The 25,055-nt window shown below is 44.1% G+C and overlaps 1 protein-coding gene across 1 annotated transcript; it reads right to left on the bottom strand.

Annotated features, from left to right (window-relative positions):
* Positions 1 to 918: 918 nt before the first annotated feature.
* On the bottom strand, positions 919 to 24,648 carry LOC134206664 (N-acetylgalactosaminyltransferase 7). The gene is made up of 4 exons (XM_062682391.1): positions 24,508 to 24,648; positions 24,176 to 24,417; positions 23,111 to 23,759; positions 919 to 2,927 (listed from the first exon to the last, which is right to left on the bottom strand). Exons 2-4 carry the CDS (start codon positions 24,393 to 24,395, stop codon positions 2,006 to 2,008), a joined length of 1,791 nt encoding a protein of 596 aa, XP_062538375.1. The 5' UTR covers positions 24,396 to 24,417; positions 24,508 to 24,648; the 3' UTR covers positions 919 to 2,005.
* Positions 24,649 to 25,055: the final 407 nt, after the last annotated feature.

Below are 25,055 nucleotides of genomic sequence, written 5' to 3'. Positions count from 1 at the left end.
TCTCCCAAATTTTATGCCGTCGACTAGCACCAACTGTAAGGGAGTTCGTAGGGCAGTACCAGGCGGGTTTAATGGGCGGAAGCTCCACCACGGACCAGGTGTTCGCCATTCGCCAAGTACTGCAGAAATGTCGCGAATACAACGTGCCCACACATCATCTATTCATCGACTTCAAAGCCGCATATGATACAATCGATCGGGACCAGCTATGGCAGCTAATGCACGAACACGGATTTCCGGATAAACTGACACGGTTGATCAAAGCGACGATGGATCGGGTGATGTGCGTAGTTCGAGTTTCAGGGGCATTCTCGAGTCCCTTCGAAATCAGCAGAGGGTTACGACAAGGTGATGGTCTTTCGTGTCTGCTATTCAACATCGCTTTGGAAGGGATAATACGAAGAGCAGGGATTAACACGAGTGGTTCAATTTTCAATAAGTCTGTCCAGCTATTTGGCTTCGCCGATGACATTGATATTATGACACGTAACTTTGAGAAAACGTAGGAGGCCTATATCAGACTAAGGAGCGAAGCTAAGTGGATCGGACTAATCAACACGTCGATGACGAAGTATCTCGTTGTGCATCCTTTTTTTCTTACTCCTCAAATAAAGTGCTGTAAAAATAAAGACACTCTCCAGAAGACATCAAAAGTCTCCAATCAACCAGCTTCAGATGTTCCTTCATTCGTCACGAAGTACGAACTGGCCTAACGCTACGACGAAGTCAGTAAAAATATGATGGGTGGGGTTAGTTGGAAGAATGCCGGACAACACTCATCCAAAGAAGATGATCGCTTCAGATCCTGTTGGTACAAGGATACGTAAATTGTAACAAACTATGTGGGCAGACAACGTAGACAACAGTTTTACGAGCGTGAGTTTACGGTTTTCGGGCAAAAAGAGAGAGCCAGTGCGGTATGATAAATTTAATAACAAGTTTTATTTATCTTAATCAATAGAAAATTTATCCTAAATCGATACAATTTTAAGTCGTAACCAGGTGATTTGTGTTTCACATCACTTCTCACAATTTACCTCAATCGCCAAAGTTATGTGCTTCGAGAATACTCCTACTTATATCAAGAAAGATTGCCATTTCTGGTTCCCTTATCGTTTAAATGCTACTCCTGCCGTTTGCATATGTAATCGGACTGGTGTGATGTACCAGTTTATCTTACCTATCGAGTTAATAATAAATGAGGAAGTCTTGCGTCACTCAATGGAGCACACGGGTGGATCATTTTACAACACAAGAATTACGGCTTCAGTCAATTATCATGTAGGTTTCATATTAATTAAAGGTTTCACATTCCAACACAAACAACTATCTCAACGTAAACGTAAAAAAGATCAGTGCCAAAAGTTTGCTTGCTTTTCACGATAGTCAGCAACTTTTTTTTCAGTATTGACCGTAATTAAAAAAGGCACACATAGTCGCACGCGTTTGGATCTACCGTTAAATTGTTCTCTATCGCTTGAATTAACAAAAACTGTGTTTTATGTTTTGGAGTAACATTTTGTTGCGGTTTCGGCTAATTTAGTTCTATATCAGATAAACGTATTAAGTAACTGCTTTCCAAAAGTATGATACAAAATAGGAATTTAGAATTTAAAAATATTCAGCAGTTCAATTTGAAATAAATAATTAATTTGAATATCTAAAGATTTAAAGTTCACAATTTACTGCTGCCCATTTATTAAACATTATATATGGGTCAGATAAGGTTTTAAGTAATTTTGAAAACTGTTACTCACAAATAAAATGCTTCTAAGAAGTTCCTCATTAAGTTTCACGTATGTACAAAACGTTCAGCTAAGAAACCAAGAACTTAGTTCGTCACACAGGTTGAATTTACGGATTTTGATATTTACAATTTTTGATTCATTAGAAATGCCCGGATCATGGAAAATATATCGCCAAAATAAATCTGTTCTCCGGTGCTGTGTGGAATGTTTTTGCGTTTTTGTTCTCGTGCGAGCTCGAATGTTTCGCTACCGCCTAACTACCATCGCGGAGTGATGTTGTGGAACTTCCAAGATTGGTAAGCATTGTGCACGTCGCAGGGCATCAGTGCGAGGGCCCGTGTCTGCGGATGGTAACCCATGCACATCTTGTAGGTTCGATGCAGCAGCGTGGACGTATTCTCGTCATACTGCCAGGGACCATCTACCGTTCCCATTCGGCAGAAGGCCAACTTGATGCCCATGTTGTCGGCTTCGATGCACCGCTCCCCAACACCTAGCTGTCCTGCAGCATTTAATCGAATCAACTGGTTGTGACCCTGGCCGTGGCAATGCTGGAGCCCAATGATTGCCGGCGGTTGACGGCCCAGTGCGTCGACGCACTTCTCCGTGCCGGAGTTCTTCAGTTCACCCCAGTACAAATTGGCCGGAAGCGCCGGGTATTTGTCGAGAACATCATAGGCCACATTGTCCATGTACCATTGGAAGCTCTTGCACTGCAATCGCTCCTTTAGTGCCAACTGGTCACTGATATCGCCCATATCCAGGAACCGCGCCAGAGGTTCGCGGGTGTAGAAATACTCTTTGTACTGTTCATCAAACCACGTTTCGATGACTCGCTTATAGTTGATCGTAATCAATGGTCCCTTCTTTTTATTGGCCAGCTTGCCAAAGTTGTACGGCATAAAGCCACGGTATACGTGCCCCACCCTCGAGCAAGGAACCCACTCGATACTGCCGCCACACTGCCAAATCTTGAAGCTCAGCTCGAAGTTCTCTCCGCCCCAGACCAGCAGACCCGGATCGTAGGCACCGATCTCGAGGAAGAACTCTCGATTGATGGCAAATAGACCACCGGCATGCGTCGGGCTTTTGTAGGGCTCACTGTCGTGCTTTCGGCGCTTCTGCTCCCGGCGGGGAACTTCATTCTCCTTGTATAGCATGCCCCACTCAAAGATGCCTCTGAAAGAAAAAAAGCAAAACAGAAAACAAGTGTTTTAGGAGAAACGCAATAGGGTATGTATGGCAGACGTACATGTTCATGAATTAGAGGCGAAAGTATAGAATTGATAGTTCCGTTAGGATACGGCAGGCTTGAAGACTATTTTTTAAAGAAGTCGATTTAAAAGTGAGCCTATTCGACTAGATGCAGATTTCATATTAGAAATTTAGAGACAGTACAGTGCCCGGAAAACCCTGGGGATCCAGGTGGTAGCAGCAACTGGAAGAACGGAGATTTCACTGGACACGCCTACCGGCGATTATGGACCCCGATGGTACCGCAGGTCCCCTGCAGTACCTCAGGATGGAGGCAACCAATGGTCCAATGCCACAAGACCTCTTCTTGTTAAGGTTTTCCGTCGAAAAATACCTGAGAACCCCCATCGACAGAGCCTTCAAGAAGAATCGTGGCATGAGCTACGTATTGAAAATTCGCAGCAAGGCACAGTACAGGTTATGCCAGATGCAGAAGTTGCACGATGGTACAGCCATCCATGTTTCCGGACACCCCCAACTAAATAAAAGGCAATGCGTTGTGACAAACTTCGATTCCGTCGGCTTAAAGGACGATTATCTCCGAAAGCAGCTGGCGCCTCTAGGCGTTATGGAGGTTCGGCGCATCCAACGTCGCATGCCTGGCGGTTATTTCGAAAACACGGCTACGATTATCCTTACGATCGGTGGAACAGTCATTCCCCCACATATCGACTTTGGCTACACAATATGCAGAACCTGCAACTATTATCCGTCCCCGATGCTGGGTGTACGGTTACATCGGTTACAGAGATGCGTACATCCATCCAGAGTGTGCGGAAAATGCAGCCAAGTACACGAAGAGGACAGTGAATTGGTCCCAGAACAAAACCCTCTTCCCCCGCAACTGCCGCACAGGTACAACGTTCCGAACGACCGCCCTGCACAAACCCGACCTACTGCAAATTGTGCAAGACCGATGAACACGCAGTATCAAGCCGTAAGTGCCCGGTATACGAAAAGGAGGTTGCTATCCAACATCTCCGTGTGGATCTCGGTATCTCGTACCTACAAGTGTCTCCGGGAACACGAAATAGCCACCAACCGGAGTCTAAACGCGTACGCCAATGTAGTCGCCAACAGCAAGGACACCGAAATCGGAGAACTGAATGCCATGGTCGCACAGCTCCTTGCCGACCAGACGTCTTTGCCCAACTGTAACGGCCGGATCGACTTCGACGTCTGACGGACGAAGATGGCAAAAAACCCAAGATCCCAACAAACCTTCACCCCAGTAACCTTAGCCCCCTCAGTGCGGAAGTCATTGCCTCACCGGAACTGGGGAATACCCCTTGGCGCTGGGGGCAAGTTGGAAGCGGTTTCACTCCCTTCTCCCTTCTCTGAACTTCAAGAAACAGGATTTGCAAGATTGGCCCAGCACTGGGTGAAGCTCGGGACGTTCAATCCTCCGATGGACGCCGCTAGGATCAAGCCTGGGTTTTCGCAAGAACTGAGGCTGTTCGGCCACAATGAGAGTTGACGTAAAGTCAATGTCAACTTCTCTCCCCGAACAGCCAAGATAGCTGTGTGGTGTCGGCAGCCAGTTATCTGGCTAAGAATAACGCTACGGATTGCCTGTTCCGGTGGTAGAAGTCCACCATACAGGTGACCCCAAATTCTTGGTGTGATGCGGCTTTATGCTTACCGTGCCTACGAATGAATGGGTAGGGGGGTCTAAAAGGAGCCGAACGGCTAACAGATCCTGTGAAGCAACGGGGCACACTTCACAGTATCTAGCCCTTACTGCGCTAACCGGAGCTATGGCGTAGTTGACTTTTTGCTTCTCCGGAATAATCGGCTACTCTTATTCAATCTCAACTTGAGGTTAAATAAGGGTGGGATTATGAGCATGTTTTTATTTAGTTTTTCAACAAATTGTCACCTATATGGATTCGCTTTATGCGTTATACACATTGTACTCTGTGTTTCGTCTTTGACTTTCTTGATAAGATACCAATTTGGTTTCATCGTTGCTGTTCATATTAATGCTGAAGTTGTGGAGTGCATTATCTTAATTTGCAATGGCTTCAGTTAAGATAGCGCAAATCAATCTTCAGCATAAAAGAACAGCAACGATTAATCTTTGTAGACTCATGCAAAATGGCAAATCCCAAGTGGCTTTGGTGCAGGAACCCTATTTTCGCAAGGGTAGCTTCTACCTAGGTAACCTAGTGAACCCGGTTTTTGCTGCTTTCAGTAAAGAAATGGCAAACTCTCGATCAATGCCGCGTGCATGTGTGCTTGTTAACAATGCTATTTTACAATGTTATGGAAACTCATATGTGAATATGTACGTTATGTGGAAGATATTGATTTGAAAAATGTATTGGAGGTAACCACTTTCCCTTCGATGGGACTCGAACCCATGACCCTACAGTACGCTAGACTGGTGCTTTAACCAACTAAGCTACGAAGGACCTCCGTCGGACTTCGCAACCTAGAGGCTACTTAATCCCCGGAAATAGGCAATTGACTTTGATTGAACTGAACCTGAGTTGCGTGCTCTTGCCTACGCAATGCGGTCGGGTCTGAGCTTGACGACCGACTGGCAAATGTTTACACAACCTCACTTGATCAGTGCAGTTGCTGATGAAGAATGTGTAAAGCCGCCAGACATTCTAAATACTCACGCTCCTCTAATGTGGACGTGTACAATACACATGTGGAAGTATTGGCTTGAGAAATGGATTGCGAGTGATTTGACTATGCGTCCAATTTGGGAATCTCGAGCTCGTTCAGTAGCCTCTAGGTTGCGAAGTCCGACGGAGGTCCTTCGTAGCTTAGTTGGTTAAAGCACCAGTCTAGCGTACTGTAGGGTCATGGGTTCGAGTCCCATCGAAGGGAAAGTGGTTACCTCCAATACATTTTTCAAATCAATATCTTCCACATAACGTACATATTCACATATGAGTTTCCATAACATTGTAAATTAACGTCCAAGTCGGGTGGTTTAATCCCCGGAAATAGGCAATTAACTTTGATTGAACTGAACAATGCTATTGTTGCTACACTTATCTCTGAACTAAAAACCAGAGATGTATATGTGTCACAATTGATGCAACTGGCGGAACCCCCGTCAGGAAATACGTCTATTGTTCGGTTTATTTACCACATGATGAACCATCCCCTACTGATGCTTTCAAACGAGTTGTCATATATTGCACTTCAAAAGGCCTTCCGCTAATTGTCGGCAGTGATGCTAATGCTCATCACATCATCTGGGGTAGCTCGGATATCAATCTGAGAGGCTCCAGCTTGATGGAATACTTAAGTAGTACCGAACTTAGTTTACTTAACATAGGCAATCGCCCAACCTTTATGGTATCTAATAGAGCAGAAGTATTAGACATAACTCTCTGCTCCAATAGAATCAGTCACGAGTTGACGAATTGGCATGTGTCAGATGAGGAATCCATATCTGACCATCGATACATCTACTTTGATCATTTGAATGTTACTTCGCAGACCTTGCGTTTTAGAAATCCTCGTTCAACCAACTGGGATCTCTATACAGAGTTGCTCTCGACAAAATTCCATAGATATGTATCTACCAACCATTGAAACTCCTGTCGACTTGGATGATGCCGTTGAAACTACAACGTTGCATATCGTGGAAGCTTTCGAAGAAACTTGCCCTTGCGTTCTATGAAAACCTCAAGAGGAACCCCGTGGTGGAATTCCGATTTGGCTAAGCTCAGGAAGCAGTGTAGAAGGAGTTGGAACAGACGCCATTCAGCAGGGACGGATTCTTTCAAGTTGGCTCGCAAAGCTTACAAGAAGGCTCTACGAGCTGCTGAACGATTCGGCTGGAAAACCTTTGTGCAAATGTTTCCAATTTGAGTGAAGCCAGTCGATTGAATAAAATTCTTGCGAGATCCAAGGATTTCCAAGTTGGCGAAATTCGCAAGCCAAATGGCGACTACACTTCTTCTGATGAAGAATCGTTAGAACACTTATTTGATACGCACTTCCCTGGATGTGTCGATATAACATCTTCGGATGATCCTGATGACTTTTCATGTAGCTATGGGTCTTGGGCTCAAGCACGTAGAATCATAACTACTGAATCGATTCAATGGGCACTTAACAGTTTTGCTCTCTACAAATCTCCAGGGGAGGATGGGATTTATCCCGTTCTACTTCAGAAAGGTTTTGAACATATCAAACATGTTTTGAAAAAACTTTTAGTATGCAGTTTTGCTACTGGGTATATTCCCATATCCTGGCGGGATGTCACTGTAAAGTTTATCCCAAAAGGACGACGTGCTTCGTATGAAGAAGCAAAGAGTTTTAGACCCATCAGTCTGACCTCATTTCTTCTGAAATGCTTAGAACGTATTATCGATCATCACATTCGTGATGACTGTTTGGCAAACATGCCTCTTCATGTTAATCAACATGCTTACCAATCTGGAAAGTCCACCGTGACTCTTCTACACAAGGTTGTGTACGATATCGAGAAAGCATTCGCTCAAAAGCAATCGTGCTTGGGTGCTTTCTTAGATATTGAAGGTGCTTTCGACAACGTGTCTTTCGATGCAATATTGGAAGCCGCACGTTGTCATGGGCTACCTAATATTATTACCAAATGGATTCACCAGATGCTTAAAAACCGACATCTCTACTCGACATTACGTCAAGCAGCGATTAGGAAATTAAGTGTCTGTGGCTGCCCCCAAGGGGGAGTATTATCTCCACTTTTGTGGAATCTCGTTGCAGATACGCTATTGAGGTTACTCAATAATGGCGGTTTTCCTACCTATGGATTTGCCGACGACTATCTTACATTGATAGTGGGTTTGTGCATTACTACCTTATTCGACCTGATGCAAAATGCTCTTCAGGTAGTTGAAAGTTGGTGTCGCCAATATGGCCTTTCGGTCAATCCGAATAAAACATCTATTGTTCTTTTCACGGAAAAACGTAATCGTAATGGTATTCGTCCATTACATCTTTTTGGTTCTGAAATCAATGTAACTGATCAAGTAAAGTATGTGGGTCTAATTTTGGATTCAAAGCTTTCCTGGACTCCTAACATTGAGTTCAGAATCAAAAAGACGTGCATGGCTTTCGGCCAATGCCGGCGAACCTTTGGTAAAACTTGGGGTCTTAAACCCAAATATATCAAATGGATTTACATAACAGTTGTACGACCAATTGTGGCTTATGGATGTCTTGTGTGGTGGCAAAAGGGGGAAGTGAGGACAATTCAGTCTAAATTAGGCCATCTTCAAAGGATGTGCCTAATGGCAATGACTGGTGCGTTCTCTTCAACTCCCACGGCTGCTCTCGAAGTTCTCTTCGACGTGGCCCCACTACACATACATCTCAAACAAGAAGCATTTTCTTGTACTTACCGACTATGGGTTCTCGGTTTTATGGAAGAGAATCCTGTAAACCGCAGTTCCACACACACTTCGTTGTTACCGCTTATGGTTAATTGGGACAAAATTTTCCTTGCTCCAAGTGATCTCACACAAGTTAGTAGTTTTCCTTATAGGACATTTTCGACACAATTCCCCTCGCGGGATGTGTGGACATCTGGCTATTTGGAGAGAAGTATGTCGGACAGCATTGTTTGTTACACTGACGGCTCCCTCCTCGAAGGTAGAGCAGGTGCAGGCGTCTATTCGCGTGAGCTGAGATTGGAACAGTCACAATCACTGGGTACACACTGCACTGTCTTTCAAGCGGAAATATTTGCCATCATGTGTGGAGTGCAATCTGCACTGCAGCAACGCATTATGGGCAAAGTAATATACTTCTGTTCAGATAGCCAAGCAGCTATTAAAGCTCTCGTCTCGGCCAACTCAAGGTCGAAGTTAGTAATCGCATGTCGAACTCAAATTGAGGAACTGAATTCAGTAAATACTTTACACCTTATATGGGTACCTGGCCATTCTTCCATAGCTGGAAACGAATTGGCTGATGAGTTAGCTCGTAATGGAGCATCGCATGACTTTATTGGTCCTGAGCCAGCTATTCCAATATCCAAGTGTTGGGTGAAGCTTTTGATCAACTCTTGGGCTGTCACTCAACACAAATGGCATTGGAGTAGTCTGGATTCATGTCATCAAACAAAATTGTACATCCGGGAGCCATCTCCGGTAGTAGCAAGCTATTTAGCTAATCTGTCTAAACAGAATTGCAGTGTCTTAGTCAAGGCCTTGACAGGTCACTGCCGACTCAACTTTCACATGGCAAATATTCAAAGTGTTGAATTATTTGTCAGTGATGGTTGTGAATCCGATTATGGAACTTCTTATCATCTGATATGTAACTGCCCAGTTTATGCGCAACTGCGTTTCCAAATATTTGGTAAACACTTACTAAGTGAAATTGACTACAGAAACCTGAACCTTCTAAGTATTCTGTTGTTCATAACCCGTTGTGGTAAGGAGCTTTGAGCTTTTGTACGTTTTGTAACGATGTATGCCCTCTTCAAGGGTCCCTTTCCCAAACTTCCCATTTTCTCCCATCCATATTCCTTTCCTTTTTGTTCACTTCCTTTTCCGTCAGGTGCGTGATGAGAAAGGCTGTGAAGGCGATGGCACAAATCTCCCGAATTGAGGTGAACGTGCCCCTGGAGCCGACGTTCTGATACCTGATACCATCGAATCGCCGCACGCCCAACACCATAGCACCATTCTTTGTCACGTCTGACATCAATAACGGCAAGCTAACTGCCCATAATAGTTCTGTCCGGGCATCGTCTTTTGCAGGTGACACGTTGTTGCCTGTCACGAGGAAAGCTCTGCCTTGTTCGGATCCCGACATAAATCCCCCTACCCCGAGCTCTGAAGGGACTCCTCACAACATTCGCATCTGAGGAGGAATCCATACCGAAACTGCCACAATCTTTTGACACCGGCGCCCTCAGCGCCTTCCTTTGCCCCTTTTTCACACGAAGAGGCAACGGATGCGAACGTCTACGATGTCCTACATCAGTGATCAAGCCTGGACACAATCCGACGCCGCTATTGACGTCTCGCTTTACACCGCCTCTGTGATTAACCGCTTTCTGTGGTCCCATGGGAAGCGATCACCTATTCGATTAGAACTGGCCAATACCATCACTAAAAAACTACCAGGGGCCCCTTCGCTTCGCCGAAGCCAACTGGCCGAAATTCCAGATAGTACTTGAGGTGGAACTTGACCGCTAGCCATCCATCTCGATCGAGGACCTCTCCATAAGGATTCAAAACGCTGCGTCGGATACAATCCCGAAAACATCTCCCAATGCGGTCGTCGATCCCTGTACTAGAGTGAAAAAAACAGGCAAGTGGTAAAAGCTCGTAGGAAAGCGCTGAGAGCCAACAAAAGGGCCAAAAGGAACATGCCAGAAGATCACCCGGATAAGACACAAATTCTAGAATCCTACCGAGCAGCTCGCCACGCATGCCGCAAAACCATCCAGGAGGCTAAGGCCAGTGGCTGGACGGAATTTCTGGACGAGCAACCTCTCGTCCTCCGAGCTCTGAAGGAGAATAAACTGCATCCAGGGCAAAAGGCGCATGAATGGTATGGCTCTAAAAATAAACTGCGTTACCTGTAGGAACCAAGCCATCATTGATCTCTCATCCTTCGGGCGCTATCTCGCTCGTTTCTTGAGCCAGAACAGGCAATCAAGAATTTCGTAGTGCCTCACGACCCGACGAAGGTTTTCAACCGCCCCTTCTCCATGAAGGAGCTGGAATTCGCCCTACAGAACGCGAAAGGGAAATCAACAGGACCAGATGAGCTGGGTTAGCCAATGCACATTGGTCCAGGTAGCATACAAAGCGGTAATAAGTTTTTCAAGCCGAAAATAGCAGAGATAGAAAAATACTTTGTTCTACAAAGTTGCTCCTAACAGTGAGGGGCTTATTGAGGTTTTCATAAAAATTAGGGTGGGCCACATTTGAAAAAAATGAGAAATAAAACTTTTTCATTTGCAGAGATACGGCTATACAATGTTCCGCGAAGTTATAGTTCAGCCAGATTCCAAGAATTTTGCTAAAAAAATTATTTCTCTAGCTCTTAAATTGACTGATTTAGAGCAATTTTCCCAAGTTTACTTAGGGTGACCCTTGCTCTAACTTTTTTGTTTCAAATTTCTCAGCAATGTGATGTTCAGACCACTTTTTGTGCTTTGCAGGGCGCAACTTTTCATGGGCTTAGCGTTGCCATATCTCATGCGGATCAAAAGTTATTAAGGTTTTTCTTCGAAAAAAAAAACGTTTTCTTCTAACGGCTGTATCTATGAATGGCGCAAACATTTTTTCAATCTGTTTTCTCGACCTTATTCTACTACTTTCAGGCTTTCTTTCAGGGTGTTTAAATTGAGGGGATAATTGAAAATAGCCCCATATTATTGCAATGGAAAAATACCGTTTTTTCCATTTTCAAGGACTAATTTGCTATTTTTAAGTGTTTTGCTTCCATCACTTACTACGTGATATGGCAAACGCCACACCATTTTGTTATAGAGCCTGAGCAGAAACTAATATTTTGAAAACAGCAGTTCTTATGAACTTGATATGAATAAGAGGTAACATGACAAAAAATAATAACAAAAATTAATATCCAAAATAAATACTTTAGGCATAACATTATCAGATATTTTAATACAAAACGAAAATAATTTTATTTTGCCTTTGATATTGTAATAACAACATATGTTATGCCTTGAATATTTTGTATATTTCTTTTTGTTATTTCGTATCTTATACATGTGAGTAATTCTCGCTGAGAACGGGCCACTATTTGCACGAGGTCTTTGAAAATGCCCAAATTTATGTTCATTCGAATGCTTTCGGCGAGTTTATTAGGGATACGAGTTATTTTTTTTTTCAGAAAGATGTACCCCTCGTTAGTCATGGACGAAATCACTTTTATGAACCCCTCGATTTTTGTCAATTCTTGATTCACCAAAACATGCCCATGAAAAGTTGCGCCCTGCAAAGCACAAAAAGTGGTCTGAACATCACATTGCTGAGAAATTTGAAACAAAAAAGTTAGAGCAAAAAAACTGTTTTTTAAGGGTCACCCTAAGTAAACTTGGGAAAATTGCTCTAAATCAGTCAATTTAAGAGCTAGAGAAATAATTTTTTTAGCAAAATTCTTGGAATCTGGCTGAACTATAACTTCGCGGAACATTGTATAGCCGTATCTCTGCAAATGAAAAAGTTTTATTTTTCATTTTTTTCAAATGTGGCCCACCCTAATTTTTATGAAAACCTCAATAAGCCCCTCACTGTTAGGAGCAACTTTGTAGAACAAAGTATTTTTCTATCTCTGCTATTTTCGGCTTGAAAAACTTATTACCGCTTTGTATGCTACCTGGACCACTGTGCAATGCTTAAAAGGCTCTTCCGCCAGCGGAAAAGCAGCACTCCTGCAAGGAATGCACAAAGAGTAACTGGAGGCAACACTTCCTGAAGGCTAGAAACACAGTTACGTAATCCCCATCCCTAAAGGCGCCGGTTCCGCCAACGAGATCGGCAACTACCGCCCAACCGCCTTGACCAGTTGTGTGGCAAAGGTGATGGAGAGGATGGTGAACCGTCGACTGATGGACCACCTTGTACAGCACAAACTACTGGACTTCAGACAGCATGCTTTCCGGCCTGGCCTTGGCACTGGGACGTACCTGGCTTCCCTTGGCCAGATCTTGGACGACTGAAGAATGGCGAGCATGTTGAGCTTGCATTCCTTGATCTGGCGAAAGACTACAATCGGGCGTGGACTACGGGGGTCCTGGAGAAACTCTAAAAATGGGGCATTACTGGAAATATGCTGGCTTCTCTGCGGACCTTCCTAGATAGCACCCCAGCCCTAGCAGCACAATCCACATCAATTTGGTTGCAGCAACTCAAATGTGATCAAACTCGGTTGTATAGGGGTTACAGTAACTTTTGTGCAACATGTGTGCTGCTCGGGAGGAGCTTTAGGAGGAAACTACAAGCAGCAGTGACAGCAGTCGCCATTTGGGCCCAAGATGTAGGTTTCGACATTGCAGCAGGTAAGTGTGCCAGGCTTCGCATCTGTGACTTGAGGCATACACCACCGCGTGAGTCCATCAAAATCGCAGGTAACCCGGTTCCAACTAAGAAGACCCTAAAAGCCCTCGGAGTGACACTCAATCGGTACCTAACATTCACTTCGAGAGGATTAGGGAGGCATGTATGACGGGCAATCACCAATAAACGAACCAGTGGTGACCGAGACATACGGAGGCATGTGGCGGACGCTGTTATCAATAGCCGCCTAATGTATGGATCGGAGATCACAAGCAGGGTCTTCGACGAAATGGAGCAAAAACTCTCCCTGACCTATAACGTGGCCATCCGGGCCATCTCTGGGCAGCCTGCGCGGAAACTGGAGTATTATCATTCCGATCCAAACTAGCAGCGACAATCGGATGTAGAGCAGTTGGATTCCTGGAACGGCTGAGGTTCACCGAGTAGGACCGGGAAGCTAGAAGATCAAAGCCTCAAATACCAAGACGCGGAGATTCGGTACCCAGAGGGATCTAAGGCTAATGGTTCGGTGGGGATCGGTGCCTTCGGTTCAGATCTGCAGGTACACCTGAGACTTCCGACCAGTGTACGGTCTACTCAGCCAAAGCAGCGGCCTTATCCAAGGCAGCATCCACTTTGATCGTTTCCGACTTAGCGAGCGCCCTGTTGGCTCTGAAAACAGCCAGAACAAAGCACCCGTGGATCCAAGCCACACAGGAGCTCGTGCAAGCAGCTGACAGCAACATCACCTTCCTATGGGTACCCGGCCACGCCGGAATCCGCGGAAACCAGGCGGATAAGCTGACCAACCTGGGAAGAAGCTGCGCCTACCTCACGCGAGAGGTTCCTGGGCCCGATGCCAGAAACGAAATAAGGAGGGCAGTGAAATATTCATGGGAAACAGAGTGGTGGGGAAACCGCTCCTTGTTCCTGCGGAAAATTAAGGGAGAGACCAGAGCATGAAAGGATCGAGCGGACTGGAAAGAACACCGCGCATTGTCCCGGCTTCGGATGGGCCATTCCAGGCTGAGCAAGGACTACTTCGGCCCCGTTCCACCGGATGTGCGACACCTGTCAAGTAAGGAACAGCAGCGAGCATGTACTGTGTGAGTGCCCTCTCTATGAGGCCCTTAGGTCGCGGTACCCGATTGGTAGTATCAGGCAAGCCCTATACAAAGACCCGGCATACGAGACAGCAACCATCCGCTTCTTGAAAGATGCAGACATCTACAAGGACATCTAACAAGAACCCCCGGATAAAAGATATTGACCAGGCACGAAACGACGGACTAGCTGAGAATGACAGTGACTAAGCGAAGATTCAGCACTTCTGGTCCCTCCTTTTTTCTCTCTTGTAACCTGCGAGTTACAATTAACCCGTTTTATTTAGTCTTGTCGCCGAGTGTATTTTGGGTAGTTTGTGTGTCGCTTTATCTGGCTACCCACTATGCTTTTGTTTTTGTTTTAATGGCAACATGCACCACCACTGTGGATTTGTAAATATTTTAATTCGGTTGTGTTTCAATTAAAGTTTGTTTAGATTTTCTTGTTTAGCGTTTTGTTTTGTTGCTTATAAATTATAGTGTCCGTTAAGATAGATTTTAAAATAAAGTTAGCGCCAGAGCTCCTCCCGTAGGCTAAAAAGCGACATCAACAAAAGCAGCATAACAGTCGATCGAGCACGGTGGCAGGAGCGATGGCGATTTTTTGTTTTGGTCTGGTCGATGACGTGAAAAGGGAGGAAAGTAACGAACCGTGAGCTATATCGGACGTTTTTTTGATCCGCTGCGATTCCGGAGAAGTTAGTGCCGTTTTTGGGTGTGCGATCTTCCCATCGACGTGTGTTCCGCTGGATGACAAATTCCCAGCTTCGTCGGGTGGACAGTTCCGTGATTCCCGGGGGAAAAGTGCCGGTTCGTGTACTTGTGCAGTGTAGTGCAAGGGTGTTGGATCGCCGCCATGGTGGGAAGCTAATCGTGAATGAGAAATTCGCTTCCCGGCGGCCCAGTCAAGCATCCATAAACACTCGCCGTTCTCGCTACGGACGTTCAGCCGAATGAGTATATCTCACGTCCGTAGCTAATTGCCAAGGAGAGCGAAGACAGACGCGTAAAAAGGCTTACCGTCTGTGGTAGTGTACCGTGGTCACTACTGGGACTGCTTACGGGGAGTAGGTGGGTCCGGTGTATTTACACACCAGTGTCGCTAGGGGGGATCCGACAAAGGAACTTGCTCTTCCCCCTAGCTAATAGTTAAGGACGGCTGCCGTGGCAGTCTGTAATGCCCGAGAGTGAGAAAGTGAAGAAGGAGAAGGAGAAGAAGAAGGAGCGGAGGAGAAGAAGAAGAATAACCGAAGAAGAAAGAACGGAAGAAGAAAGCGAGAGACCAGTTAGCCAGCCGCTGCCGTGCTACCGTCGACGAAGGGGCCCCAACGAGAGCATTGAGTCGACCAGTGCCGTAGTAAGGGAGGAGACAGAAGGTCAGATAGAATATAAGGTTTTTAATTTGGAATATTTCTTCTTTTTGCACATTTTGTCCATCCGAAATCCGAAGGGAAGTGGGAGTACCCTGCTCTAGGCCGCCCTGCCGGGGTGAATTGTATGAGGGGAAGCTCAGGGCTTTCACTCTTTTTTCAGAGGTGAACCAGCCAAGGGCTGAAAGCCTCTTTAATAAAGAAGAAAAAAACTGGCAGATGGAATAAGGATGATTAATCAATTGTACTCACGTAATTCATACCTTTTGTACCTGCACACCATATTTAAAGTTAGCAATCAATGTTTCTCTTCAGTCGATAACAAAACACTGAAGAAGTTTTCAAGTAGAAAACGAAATACGTATCTGTTGATACAAAGTGAATACATATAGTGGAAGTAAATGGAATAGTGTAGTCTTTTAACTTAGGAATAAGGAGCCTGGAGTAGTGGGAGTCACTGGATGACGCTGAAGGTTGGGAAACTGAAGAGCCTCAACGGAGTGGAAAGAGTGGATAACAACCAGCATGCCTATCAGCTCAGTTCCGCTGGTCCAAGGTGTAAATTTCAATGCATTTGATCTGGACGATAACACCCTTAGGGTCGATGCCCACGTAGGGTTTCGGTAAGCTGAGTGTACGCCGCGTCCACGCAAGGTACGCATCATCAAATGTACTCGTGTACACATATACGTGTGCATTACTCCATTTTGATGCTGGTTACCTTGCGTGGACCCGGCGTATACACAGCTCAAAAAAACGCTACCTGGACATCGGCCCTTAGCAGGGAGGAGGAGAGGAGAATGAGAAAATCTCTCACATATCATGTCTGTATACACTCTCGATAGGTAGCATACCGTGAGAGACGTTTTTCGGTAGCTGTTACGATAAAATATCGTGTGGATATCGGCGAACAATTATACGATAATCAAAATATTATTAGAAAATAAAGTCTTTGGATCCCAAAGTATTTCTTAATCATCACCTCATACTTTCATATGTGCTCATATAAAAGCACTGAGAATCATAGGGGCGTAACTGTATTGATCGATATCTCTTAATCGATTTTGTATTTTGTTAATAACTCAATTGGGTCCTAAAGCCCTACCTCGTTTATGATTGCAAACGATAGTGCATCGGTCAAGAATACTTGAACCGATGTTTTAAAAATTCTGGTAAAAGTCTAAATCAGTAAAAATAATACTTTTGTGATTAAGACATTTGGAGGCAAATTTTGGGATGTGCAACATTTCAGAACGAATCAACCATCAGCCCAAAGCGTCAGGCCCATATATTAACTGTCAAAGGTTGAGTCAAGTGCCCTGCGCACTATGGGGGATCCCCATACAAGCGAGCGGTCAAAAATAAAATTGGACTTTTAAAGTGATTTTCCACTTAGTTTTAGCTGTGTATGGTCGAAATAGCATGAATATACAATTTCCAACCCCCCTTTGGGGATCGTCTATGAATTACGTAATTATTTTTTCATAGGTTCGATTAACGTGACAAAGCAAACCTATTTGGGAAGTTGAAATTTCGTGCGTTTTCTTAAGGAGAAGGAAGGGGCTGTACAAAACTAAGTTCAGCAATTTATGGACATTATGGCGGCGATCATGTTAAATGACATTAATTTCATGACATTCCGTGATATTTTTTGTTCTCACTCTCATGCCTCACAATTTGTATTTAGAACAATTTGTTTGACAAAGTACTAGGATCTGAAGGATCATAAAGCATTAAATGTTAATCAAATAATCAGAATTGAAAATAACTTTTGAAAAAGGGTATTAGCAAATTAGAAATCGCAATCCCATGACATTTTTACGTGTACAAGTTATTCAAAAATGAGATTAATATATTCTCAAAAAATGTGGACATTCATTGTGGAATGTAAGAATGCTCCATTCTTCCGAAAAGCAAAATTCTTTTAATTTAAATAACAACACTATTTGAATTACTTTTGATTTGTTTTCATGATTTCTACAAGTTATATACAGCATCATTCTTTTTCTGTGTCAAGGTTTAAGTCTTCAATGATATTTTCTTCAATTCCATCAACGATGGAAGATGAGATAAATTCATCTAAAGTATTAGAAGATAAAGAACTTTTGAAAATCTTCAAATATTACAAAATTACGCATGGCATAAGAATAACTAAGTGAAAAAATTTTTTCCAACGTCTCCTCGTTATCCAAATCGAGCTTAAAATGGATCTGATTCATGTAAGGCACGAAGGAAAATGTCAACATTTGCCTCTCTTGATCATTTTCTTGCATTATGAGTTCTAAATTTCTTCAACTGTTTATATTGACTTTCCGCTGGTTGTTCAGCCAGTGAACCTCAAAGTGTAGATGAGTGAATAAATATTTCCCTACCATTAGCCAGACATTCATGAACACTAGCAGGAATTTCATACGCTCCGTTCTAACTAAGATATTGTTCGTCTTTACTTTTGCAATAAACATGTCGGGAATTATTGATTCCAGGAGATTTATAAATATTTACATATTATGAAATCTCATATTTAGTTCTCCATCAGTAGCTAATGAATAGCTCAGAAAATTAGGTTTAGAGAATGACTCAAACCACTCAAGCCCCAAACGCATTTCAGCGGAATGGCGACGGAAACGGTAAAATTTGACAGGAAATATATGAGCGAACTGTTAAATCCTTCCGTTACCGTTGTGCTGCATTGCATTGGGGGTTTTATTCATTACTCCTTTGAAAAGTTAATTAAATGAGCTCAAATGGTTATAAATAAAGTCGAAGTTATTACCAATAAATGTATTTTGACCATACCCTTTGAGCGCATAGTTCAGTCTGACCCATTTTCAATAGGAAACGATGGGACTAGATTTCCGTCGAATGAAACTTGTTGCGAGAAAATCGGACACAAATACGTGTCTAAATGGCGCTTGCGTTCTTTTGCCCACATACATACAGACGCGCATGCACACACATACAGACATCACCTCAATTCTTCGCGCTGAGTTAGTTGATATATACCACTAGGGGTCTCCGGGCCTTCTATCAAACATTCGTTTTGGAATGAGCATTAACCTTGGAGTACGAGAGAGGCAAAACACGGTAAAAAACAAATGAAAAAAATCAGAGTGACTTAACTCTGTTAATTGCAAATACTGGCAAGAAATTCTTTCGGGACATTTTAGTCGAAGCTTTGTCCTTGATGTGTATCATAAAAGAACCCGGGGATTCCTGAGGAAAAAAGTTCTTCACTATCAAAGTTGAAAATAGCGTCGTTTTGGAAAAAATATTGCTTCCGCATTTTTTCAATTTTTTCACAGTGTAACCATTAGTTTTTGCACACCATTTAAAAGCTTATACAATAACCTTTGTAATGATGTATTAACATTGAAGAAAAACATTTAAAAAATATTTCAATAAATAGTTGAAAATAAAATATTTTTTCAGAAAATTTGCTAACTTTTTACCCATTTCTGACTTTGCCACCTTATATCTTTGGAACTAGTGCACCTAGAGACTTCAAATTCAGAATTTCTCTTAATTAGAGTATTGACAATGGAGAGAAAATATTTTAAAATAATTCGGAAGACATGACATTTTCGATTAATGACCGCCCGAAATCCTATAGTGCTGCGGTGTTTCGCTAGTGCGTTTGAATCATATTATTCTGTACGTCAAACAAGACCGAAAATGCCGAGGAAGCATTTTTCATCTATTTTCAAATTTCAAATTAAACAATATTCCTTTCGATTTTTGAGTCAAAAGAAAAACTAACGCGTTCAGGATGATTGACTTCATCGTTTCCTGAAAGAAAATCGAATATCGATTCTTCATTTTAAGACCCAATTGCTTTAAAAGCTTTAAAATTGTGCAAGATATATTCACCTTTTATCACACCAAACCTGGGCTGCAAAATGGTGGGTTGACATCAAGGAAGGAGCGCCCAACAGAGCTCTGGTTCCCACAAGTTCCTATCTCACGCTTCCATGGGTCGTCCGAAGACAAAAGACCGCCAGCTAAGCGTTGTGTACTTAGCTGGTAGTGCAGCCTGGGCACTGTTGTCCTTCTGACATCAGCTAGAGTGAGAAGGTACGCCTCGAGCGTCTGTTCACCAGGAGGTGCGGCTCAAACAGCGTCTGCCTGGTGAGCGGCTGACCAACGAAATGCTGTATCGAAATGCATCTATCACAGCGGCGGCGGAAAAGCAGAGCATGGAGTTGGTTTAGTAGTGATGGGCAAGCAGATGAAACCCATTAGCGAACGAATCTGTGTGTTGAGGATACAGGGCAAATTATTCAATTACAGCCTAATCAACGTTTAGGCACCGACAAACGATAAATCCGACGACGTGAAGGACACGTTTCATGAATGTCTTGATAAAGCCTATGGAGAGTGCCCAAAGCATGACGTGAAAATTGTTATCGGAGACGCTTACGCTCAGGTCGGTAGAGAGGACTTTTTCCGTCCCATAATTGGTAGGGAGAGCCTTCACTCCGCTACCAATGACAACGGCCTACGGCTAGTAAATGTCGCTGCTACCAGAGGGATGGCCATCAGTAGCACCTACTTCGCACGAAAGAATAACCAAAAGCACACCCGGAGACAACCAAATGGTGAAACTTGCAACCAGATAGACCATGTTCTGGTGGATGGGCGCCACTTCTCGGATGTTATCGATGTGCGGACATTCAGAGGTCCGAACATTGACTCTGATCACTATTTCGTTGTCAGTAAAATTCCATCACGGTTGTCAACTGTATCGAACGAAAGATCACAGCGAACGATGCGTTACAATATCCAGCGATTGTCGGCGGAAGGAGTATCGGCTGAGTACCGCCAGAAGCTCGACGAACGGATAAGTGCAATCAACGTTAGCGACAACATCAACGATCTGTGGGAGTCGATCCATGGAGCGGTGAGTACAACAGCACGAGAAGTGGTAGGCACTGCACAGAGGCGACCCAGGACGGGTTGGTTCGATGTGGAGTGTCAAAGAGTGACAGACGAGAAGAACGTTGCCAGAAGCCGAATGTTGGTGTCAGGTACCCGATCGAATAGAGATCGGTACAAGGAAGCAAGAGCAGCTTAAAAACGAAGCCACCGCAGGAAGAAAAAAGAGTATGAAGAACAAGTGATTTGTGAGGCGCAGGAAAAAATGGAGCAGAACGATATGCGGAGGTTTTATGATTCTGTCAATGGCGTGCGGAGAAAGACAGCGCCATCTCCCGTCATGTGCAACGACCAACAAGGGAATTTGCTGACAGATAAAACTGAAGTGGCTGCCAGGTGGAAGCAACACTTCGAGACTTTGTTGAATAGAGGAAGTGACGGTGCATCGGTGAACAGAATAAGTATTAGCGACGATGGACAAGCTGTGGAGTCACCTACACTAGATGAGGTTAAAAAAGCTGTCAAAGAGCTGAAAAACAATAAGGCTGCGGGGAAGGACCAGCTCCCGGCTGAACTTCTCAAACATGGCTGTGAGCAGCTTTATGAAGTTCTGCACTATATTATGTCGAAAATATGAGAAGACGAGGAAATGCCTGCTAGCTGGTTGGACGGCCACATTTGTCCTCTCTTTAAGAAAGGGCACATACTGGAGTGCGCCAATTACCGAGGAATAACTCTCCTTAATTCGGCGTACAAAATTATGTCCCGTATTCTGTTCAACAGATTGAGACCGCTTGAAGAGTCCTTCGTCGGCGAATACCAAGCAGGTTTTCGTGAGGGCCTATCAACGACGGATCAGATGTTTACCCTGAGACAAATCCTTGATAAATTCCGGGAGTACAACTTGCAGACACATCATCTATTTATTGATTTCAAGGCGGCGTACGATTCAGTGAAACGGAATGAATTATGGCAAATTATGCTTGAACATGGTTTTCCGGCGAAACTGACACGGCTGATTCGTATAACGTTGGACGGATCAAAATCAAATGTAAGGGTTGCGGATGAAATATCGACGTCATTTTTTACCTTAGATAAATTGAAGCAGGGTGATAGACTCTCGAATCTACTATTCAATATAGCGCTCGAGGAAGCGATTAGGAGAGCTGGTGTGAAGAGAATCGGTACCATTATCCCAAGACCGTATGCTCCTTGGATTTGCGGACGATATCGATATTATCGGGATTGATCGCCGTGCCGTGTATGAGGCTTTTGGGCTGGGAGGGAGGGAGACAGCGAGGATTGGACTCACGATCAATACTATCAAAACGAAGTACATGGTCGCTGGCAGTCAACGTGGGTTTATTCGTGGTGGTGGTAGCGAAGTAGTGCTGGATGGGGAAAAATTTGAAGTGGTTGAAGAATTTGTGTATCTTGTAACATTAGTGAGTGCGATAATGATGTTACCACGAGGTGAAACGGCGTATTGGAGCTGCGAATAGGACTTATTACGGACTTCGTAACCGGAAAAACCGTAGTCTACAAACGAAGACAAAATTCGCGCTGCATACTATTCTGATTCTTCTGATGGCTTTATACGGCCATGAAACATGGACGTTGAAGGAGGTTGATCGGAGAGCTTTCGGAGTATTTGAGCGTAAGGTACTGCAGACAATACTCGGCGGTGAACAGCAGAATGGCATCTGGGGGCGTCGCTTGAATCACGAGTTGTGCCAAGTGTATAAAGGGCTGCGGATATTGTCAAGCTTATTCAACACGGCAGACTACGGTGGGCTGGTCACGATGTTCGTATGCCGGAAAAACGTCAAGCGAAGATAATATTTAGTAGAGAACCCGGAAGAGGCCGCGGCTTCGTGGAAGGCCGCGTACACGAATGCTTTTTGCAGTTGAAGAGGACCTGAGGGCGCTCAATGTTCAGGGCGACTGAAAGCGATTGGCCCAGGATCAAGTCCAGTGGAGAAGGATACTTCATTCGGCGTAGGTTCATTGAAGAGCTGTAGCCCATCCAGTATCAATTAAGTATCACTCCAAACCATTAAATCTTCGGAAAACTACTGGAATTCGTTACATTAATGAAAAGAAAACATCGAAGAGAAATAGATCAATGCACTTACGCCTTATGATTCTCAGCGCGAGATTTTCAATTCATCAAATTTTCAAAAAATTCCAGTATCGCTATTTTCAAAACAGACAACAACATAGAAACATAGAAAGGAACTGCGATTTTCGCGGCTGTGAGAGATAATCCGCAAAATTCGCGAAAAACGCGACTGTTGTAACATTCCTGTGTAGTTGCTATATGTAAAATAATCAATATAAGGATCGATTAGGCCGATTTTTTAAGAACATGGACAATGGCAGCAATAAATTTTGAAAACTAACCCGCACGGTAAACGTTAAATTCCAATGCGATTTATGAAGTTTCAGGTGGAAAATTTCTTCGACTCTTCAGAGCATAGAAAGTGCCGCTTTTTACCTGGACTGACGAGGGGATTTGCGATGTATTGTAATGATCAGTGTTTTACATGGAACAAGCAGAATACTTATAACCTTTAGGATCCCCTCTCAGCCTTGTCCTTGTTTTTGTTTTTTGACTGATAAGTGCTTTTTAACTAGACTTTTGCCTTTCGAATTTTTGCCTTTCTTAATTCCTTGTTATCCCGCAAAAATAGAGCAATGAACCAATTTGCCAAAGAACCTTTCGTTGCATGTTCTTCAGAACTTATAATCCTCTTCGCACTCACCTGTAGTGATGTCCATCTGCGTACACCGGCCGGTACTCGAACGTCTTATGATCAATGCCGTCGATCACCGGAACGGTCATCACCGTCCTATCTCGGTAGATGGGAGCCAGCAGCGGCGGCAACCAGTTGGTGTTCACTTCACAATGGGCATCCAAGTACACGATAACTTCTCCGGTTGCTTCTTTTGCTCCTCGGGAACGAGTCCGGATCAAGCCTTCTCGTTCAACGTTGCGTATCAACTTCACTTTACCATCGAATCGCTCAATATAGTTCTCTAGCTTTCCCTTCAGGTCTTCCTTGTCGGAGTAATCGTCCACCAGAAGAATTTCATGCAGGACGTGCTTCGGCGAACGATTCAAAACCGAGTGCACCGTTCGCATCAGCACCGAGAATCCCTCGTTGTGGAACACAATAATCACACTGGTCGTGGGTAGGTCATGCGGATAGTCCCAGTGCTTACATTCTTCCAGACGGGTGTCCCGAATGGTTCGATCCAACGATATCGTATCCGATACCACGATGTTCATGCCGTATTCCATTTCCGCATCCGAAGCCCGATTTTGTTGGTCTTCCGGCAAAATGTAGGCCTTTCCACCTTCACCAGGGCCATCGCGGCGATCGACTTCTTTCGGTTCGAAGTTACCGAGGCCTGAAATTAGGAGAAAATGAATTGAATAGTGATAAGCATCATATATTTCTATCTATGAAAACCATGTCTAGAAAACAACGCCCACAATACGAAACATGCAAAAATGCCAGCCCACTTGCTTCTCTCCACGAAAAGCAGCAAAATGGATAGTTTTTCGATTAAAGAAAGAGGCAACTAAGGCCAATTATGACCATGACACAGATATACCGGGCGCGACTCATCTTTACGCCGCTGTTTCTCATACTAACAAGCCCCACTAAGCCATTAAAATATGAAGACTGCCTAATCGTTGCACCATCAAAACCAGATTTTCCTCTCTCCTACCCTTCCACACTTCGCATAGCAGTGCCATGTAGATATAGAAAAACAAGAACGACTTTTATGCGATTAGCGGTAGCCCTTCTCTATCTAATTACCTTCAATTAGCACCGGAACTACATTCCGATGGTCTTGCTGGGGCGGCCGGTGCCCTCCATTTGCAGTCAGCTTGGCGGCGAACCGTGAATTGTAGGCATCCTTCACCGTTCGGTGATCGACTCCGGACCAGGTCGCGATCATGTACAGCACGAACACGACGATCACTCCCGTGATGACAATCCGGGCGATCCGCCCCCGGCGGATGTTGGTGACGCGCATTCCAGATCTCTACCGTTTTCCGCTAGAAAATCGAACAATTTTCCAAAGTTTTTCACTAGTCACAACGACGACAATGCGATGGATACTAAATAACTACTTTCGCCACTCGTACTTGTCTACGTGTAACACTTTTTTTCCTCTTATTCTGAACGGTGGTTCGTCGAACCAGATAAAAGAAGTTAATACGAGGGGAGATTGTTTTTCGGGGAGTCTTCTGCAGCTCGCACTTCGCTGCGATGATGACGATGACGGCGTATACGAAATTGAGCTTTGACAAGGCTTCTGTCAAAAGTACCGTTGTGTGTGTGGTATGGGTTCGTACCTGTGCGTGCAAAGACGCATCATCACGCAGAGCTTTCACAAACGATACCGTTTTGCTGTGCTAAATCAGCCGGAGGAAATCATTGAAAATCATTCAGAAAGCTTTTGGTAAGCGTTTTGATTTTTGTTGAAGACGGCAAACGCTTAAAATGAAAAGTACCCAGCAGGGAAAATGTTGGTCACGTGACTAATACTAATTATTGTCGGCGTAGCACCAACTTAGAATTCGGAAGTCGGGACTTCCGAACCGAACTTTCTTCCGAAGCTTTATTTGTCAAACTAATTGATGCGTTGTTTAGCGCATCTTTAGGCGAATCTAGCGCACTATTTCCGAAGTTG

Source organism: Armigeres subalbatus, chromosome 1 (genome assembly GCF_024139115.2).
Source record: "Armigeres subalbatus isolate Guangzhou_Male chromosome 1, GZ_Asu_2, whole genome shotgun sequence".
NCBI lineage: Eukaryota > Metazoa > Arthropoda > Insecta > Diptera > Culicidae > Armigeres > Armigeres subalbatus.
This window is presented reverse-complemented; position numbering and strand designations above follow the sequence as displayed.